The sequence below is a fragment of the Seriola lalandi genome, unplaced genomic scaffold (genome assembly GCF_002814215.2).
Source record: "Seriola lalandi dorsalis isolate HSWRI2012SDOR001 ecotype SW California unplaced genomic scaffold, Sedor1 jcf7180002054376, whole genome shotgun sequence".
NCBI classification, from domain to species: Eukaryota; Metazoa; Chordata; class Actinopteri; order Carangiformes; family Carangidae; genus Seriola; species Seriola lalandi.
The window spans coordinates 304234-310233 of NW_019524929.1; the positions used below are offsets into that span (position 1 = coordinate 304234).

The 6000-nt window shown below is 44.8% G+C and overlaps 1 protein-coding gene across 1 annotated transcript in view; it reads left to right on the plus strand.

Moving 5' to 3' along the window:
- Positions 1-6000, plus strand: part of efna4 (ephrin A4) — a 35274-nt gene that overhangs the window by 22882 nt on the left and 6392 nt on the right. The window contains exon 3 of the mRNA XM_023408889.2: positions 3266-3334. Within this exon, the coding sequence (XP_023264657.1) occupies positions 3266-3334 (69 nt within the window). The remainder of the gene's footprint in view (positions 1-3265; positions 3335-6000) is intronic.

A 6000-nucleotide genomic window follows, 5' to 3' on the forward strand; every position in this document is an offset into this window, starting at 1 on the left:
TATTGGCTCCAGGCTCCATACACTGGCAGCTGAGTAAAACAGCCCAAAAAGAGAAAAGATGTGTAAATATTTGATGTTTCGGTTCATCAGCCTGTGCAAAGACACCTGTGTTGGAGGAAGCGTGTGACCAGGCAGCCCTGCACTTTAAAGGGATGAAGCATCTTCAGCCAATGTGTTTTTTATGAGGCGTTGAGTGTCGGCAAACAGCTGCATATGGCATTAATGTTTCCCATAAATTCACACTGAGTGACATTAATATGATGTTTTCTTAAACCCGTGGGCCGTTACACAATGTCAGTGATGGTTTCCTCTTTCTTCAGCACACCTCCCTGTGGTCCACTCTCCTCACTCATTTATTTCAAACCACTGGTGGGTGAAAAGTGAGGGAGGGAGGGAGAAGATGGCTTAGTGGCTGTAAAATCAGAAGACATTTCATTCTCACTTTTTACAACTTCTGGTGTCAGTCCAACCAAGAGGGGGAGGACATGAAACAAGGCAGAGAATGAAAGAGTCAAGTGAATGCATAGTATGGAAGGGTGACAACAAAGAGACAGAGGGACTGCAAAGTGTAGGAGGAAGAAATGGAGATCAATACATGACGACAGTGAAGGAGAAATAAAGGCAAGCAGAGAAGCAGACGGAGGTAGAGAAGCGTGGAGGAGTGACAGAGGGAGAGAAAGAGCAAAAGATGGACACAGTCTGACAGTACAGGAAGGGGGGGGGGTGACGAGAGAGGCCAGATGAGTGGAATCCACACCGGAGAAAGAAAAGGGAGAGCAACAAAAGGGATGGATGAGACGAAGGGAGAGAAAGAATCTTTACATAAATTACTGTTGCAGTCCGAAGGACAATGGAGCATTGTGAGGGCATGAGAGCGCGGTTCCACACACACGCTAACACACACATGTATATATGTACACACACACACACACTGGGCTATTGTGGTTGCTCAGGCCAGTTCACAGAAACGCAACAATGGGTTCCCCCCCCCCCCCCGGTCGGGCCACATCGGGCTCAGAGCGATTGTGTGTGTTTTGTCCACATCAAAGATAAGGCGTAAAGTTGGTCCAAATGTCTGGCTCTGGGGTTTGTGTGGTGAATGGGCCCACAGCACTGGAGACAGTATAATGGCATTAGCCTGGGAGAACAGTACAATAGTATTAGAAACACTAATGGCATTAGTTGGCTCAGTCTGAGCTGGGCTCAGCCCCTCTCTCCAGCTCCCACAGACTATGACACTGACAACCCCACTGTCTCTTGGTCTCTGACCCACAGCCCGGGGCTCCTGACCAACGCCCAGTGGTTCTCCATGTCTGGATCCCCACAAACAGGAAACACCTTGACATCCTCTGATAGTCAGCTGCTCGTGGAACCGTTTGAGTGGATAGTAACAGGAGCAAAGAGAACTCGAAGCACTCCGACTCTACAAAACACAAGCGAATTAACAGACCATCACTGACGATATAGATTGCATTTAGAAATGCTGCAAATATATAAAACGCAGATATTAACAGATTTGATAATGCAAGTCAACAGTGATGCGGTCAACATAAGAAAATACAGATATACGGCAAGGCGCACACAACACAGAAAAAGTAATTAGCCCGAGGCTAATGCTAGATGTATAGCCGATATCTTTTCTAAAATAGGATTAGAGCAAAATTATTCCCTATTTAAAACTCTGAATCTGAGTATATATGTATCTACTGTAGTGCCCAGTGGAACAAAAAGCATTGGCATGTACACTACTTTCTGCCATCAACCCCACAATGCGAACGTTACTGTTATGTGACACTACACCTGTCAGCAATGACACAAAACCATTGAACCATTAATAGGCTAAGTGTCTGAAATCTCTATTTACAGGTCACTATACAGTAAACTACTGATTGTATATTATATAGGGAGTTGTAAATAAATGAGCAGTAAATGAATGAGTGAATGAGGGAGTGATGTTGGGCATCTATGGTTTTTCACAGAAGACATTTTGACATGGTGGGCCCAGTAGGAAAAGCACAGGTGTAAATAATGAAATGAATGATGGGTGAATTCCATTTAGCTGCTTCAGTTTGAGAGTCCTTGTATTGTTCGTGCCGACCCACTGTCACACTGTTACGGCTTACTGGGACACTTGAATAGAGCGGAGCCATTGTTCGTGTTAACACCTGTTCGTCTCCTGCTATGATAAGTCAAAATGGCTACTGTGGAAAAATGCAATCACAGTGTTTAAACTAGGAGAAAGCGTGGACGTTTGTTGTTGACTTTAGAAATAGTTTGACAAAACTGATCATAGCATGAAGTCCAAAGCTCTTCAAAGAGATAGTAAGTGGACTTTTAGTTAAGGTTTGTTTTTCCAAACTGAAACAATAACTTCATTAGCTCATTGTGTGTCATCGTTGATGAGTGGTCAGCTTCAGCGAATCAAGCGTCCTGATGTGATGGAACTTACTCTTGTTGTGTTGTGTACAAGTTGCATTTCTGTATGCAGGTGTTTCCTTGATTTGCTGTGCTGTCTTTTTTTTTTTTCGAAATGCAATATCCTGAACGTACTGTGAAAGTGATGATGATGTTTTCTCCACTTTCTTGTGTTGTGTGTGTGTGTGTGTGTGTTGTGTGTGTGTGTGAGCCAAACACTTTTGCCCACCGTAGATATTGACTTATTCCATATTCCCAGTGTTATGATATGCTGTAGCATATCTGTTGATATTATGGATACAAAGTGAGACAGAGTGTTAGCCATCATATACTCAGCTTGTGTGGTGGGTCCCTGTTGAGCTAGCAGCTGTTTGTGAATTATTCAGATATAAAGCCTTTTTACTGCAGTTTCCAGACAGATTTGTTTTGTAAAAGCGATGCTAAACTGACAGGTAATACAGCTGATGTTTGCCTGTTTTCCCATGTGAGCCATAATCAGAATTGATATCGGAAGCTGTTGCCTTCTTTTACGGCTGCGCTCTCGATTGTTTATTTTATTGTTCTTATTTAGTTGTGTAGATAAGTGTGATGTGTGCTCGTCTCTGTGACACAGGGAGGTGGTGTAATTCTTTATACTGCTATCATGAGGTATTGATATGGTAGAAGCAAACTTATTGTTCTGCTTATAAGAATTCTTCAAGCGGCAGGAGAGTTCTCAAAGAGCAGATTTGACGGAAAGGATTTTATTCAGCATGGGCAAATTTCTCTTTTTATTTTACTACTGCTAACTGTTAATTGGGTTTAATAAACGAGCGGCTTATTTACATCTTCCCCTTCTTGTTCTTTCCAGCTCTACCCACAGATGAAGGCCCTCTTCTGCCATGTATGAAGTTGCGTGTCACCGTGTGCTGTGAGCCCAGTGAGTACACTCCTCTTTTCATCTGTTCTTCCTTTCATGCTTTCCCTTTGTACACCACGAGACTCCTCTCTGTGCCTCTCACATCTCTGCTATCAGGGCTTTATAACGTGATGTTACTTATCCCGCTATTATTCCTGCTGTTTCCCTCTTTCTTTGTCACCAACTCTCACTAAATCTCTAATTTTTTTAATTTTTTTGCATTAAATTGAGTCTTACATCTTTTTTTATAAACTACATAAACTCCACTCTTCTGTCCACATTGGCTTTTAAACCTAATTGGATCAAGGGTTTATTTAAGCATTACTTCCCTCTAAAGCACATCTTTCTTCTGCTCCCACCCAGTCACTGTCACTCTTTTCTTTTTCTTTTTTTGCCTCCTTGTCTTCCTCATTCTCCCACTCTCCATCTCTCTGTCCCAGTGTGAAATTCCCAGAGTTGATCTAATCCAGAGCCCGCCTGGAGTAACGTTAGTCTTCCAGTCCAGTGAGCTGTCCATTCCGGTTGGGAATGTTGCCCAGTCACTGTGGGAATCCCTGTACAGTTGTTAGTGTGTGTGTGTGTGTGTGTGTGTGTGTGTGTGTGTGTGTGTGTGTGTGTGTGTGTGTGTGTGTGTGCATGCGTGAGAGTGAGAGATAGGGCATTTCTATGTGTATGACCAGTTTTGTTTCTGTGCACTTGGTGTTTTTGTGTACTCCTGCATGCGTCTATGGGGCTTTGCGTGTGTTCTCTGGCGGTTTAATTTGTACAAATATGCGTGTGTGTGTGTGTGTGTTATGTGTGTGTGCGCGTGTCTGAGACGTCTGTCCCAGTTCCCATCCCAGTGCTATCTGCAGGGGGCTTGTCGTGCTGTCCCAGCTTGAACTAACGCACACTTTTTTTTTCTTTCCAGGGAAACTGGTCGCAGGGTTGTGTGTCTTTGCACATGCGTGTGAGAAGTATTCACTAATTTCCTACATGTCATCTTGCAAATATCTCCCAATCCTGCCACCATGATTACATTTGTGTCAGTTTAGCATAAAGGGGGGAAAAAAAATATTAAAATCTGGAATAAAAAGAGTCCCATCCGTCTCGAATGAATTCTTAAATGCCATCACTGTTCCGGCACGAGACGGGGAGTAATTTGCTGCGTTATTACCAGAGTGAAGGCTGATGACTTTTTTCATGTGTTAATTATCCTGCTGTCATTAATTAGAAATACCACAGATAGCTGTTCAGTGAGAAAATGCTAATGTAGTCTTGACCTTCTGACAGTATTCCCAGATCTGCCTATCTGAGCCAGAATTAATCAAAATATTTGAAATCACCTGGATTATGCATGCACGCGCACACACACACACCCACACGCACACACACACACACACACACACACACACACACTCACTCACTCACTCACTCACACACACACACACACACACACACACTCTCACACACATACGCACACACACACACACATGCGCGCGCACACACACACACACACACACACTCTCACACACACGCACACACACACACACACTTGACTTTACTGTTAAAACCCTTTACATGTGAAGAGACTTCCACCTACAAAGATGCACATACTTCCATGTACTGTTTCGGATTTTCGTGTTTTGTCTCTCTTCCCTCCCTCTCATCCTGTCCCTTAACCAAAACTAATCCCAACTAAATTTCAGGATCTCCCTCTCCTTGTATTTTACCCCCCACCCCTCCTTCCTCCTCCACTCCAGCCTCCCGCTCTTTCTTTCTACTCTTCTGTCATTCCTGAAGTGGCACTAATCCTCCCCTTCTCTCTGTCTCCTCAGCTCTCTCCTCCCTTCCTCATTTTTTATGATCTTTCACTACTGGAGCAAAACTAATCTAGGCACCATCCATGGCAGTCTCTTAGACTTCCTCCTCCCTCCCCCTCTGACTCCACCTCCACACCCCCACCTCCTCCACCTTTCCTGTGTCTTCTCTATCTCTTTGTTGTATCTCCATATCTGTTTTACAGTTTTTCACCGACTCCCCTCTCCCCGTTTCTCCGCTCCATCTCTGCCGTGCGCACGCTGTGCGGCGGGCGCGGCGGGATGAGAGCACATGAGGCCGGAGAGAAGAGAGCGAATGAGATGGATGAGAGGGGAGATGAAGGAGAGTTGGAGGGTCTCTCTCTCTCTCTTTCTCTCTCTCTCTCTCTCTCTCTCTCCCTCTCTCTGACTGTCCATTAGTGGCGGTTTACCACAGCTGTTGTTGTTTTGTTCCCTGTGGTAACACCTCACATACTCCCTGGTTCCTTCCTGCTCAGGTTCCCTTTTATCTGACAGGTACCATGGCAGCAGGACGCTCCATGCCTGTGTACTCTGTGTGAGAGAGAGAGAGAGAGTGTGTGTGTGTGTGGGGCCCTCGGTGATGGAAGCTCTCGTCCTTCAGCTATATCCCGTCTCTTATCTAAACTTCAAACCGAGCGCCTCCCTCCCTTCTTCTCTCCCCAACTCCCCAAACTTTTAGTTTTTTCCCCAGAAAGCAGCTCATGTGATTAAAAGGTAGATCCAATGCGGGGATGCCCTGTTGTGGGTGTTTGAATTAATTATCAGCGAGCACATACACACACACACACACACACCTGCCTCACACTGGTCTGAAGGACAGAGTGGTGACAGTGAAAGGGTCCGTCAGGTACGCTGTCATTGTTCCAA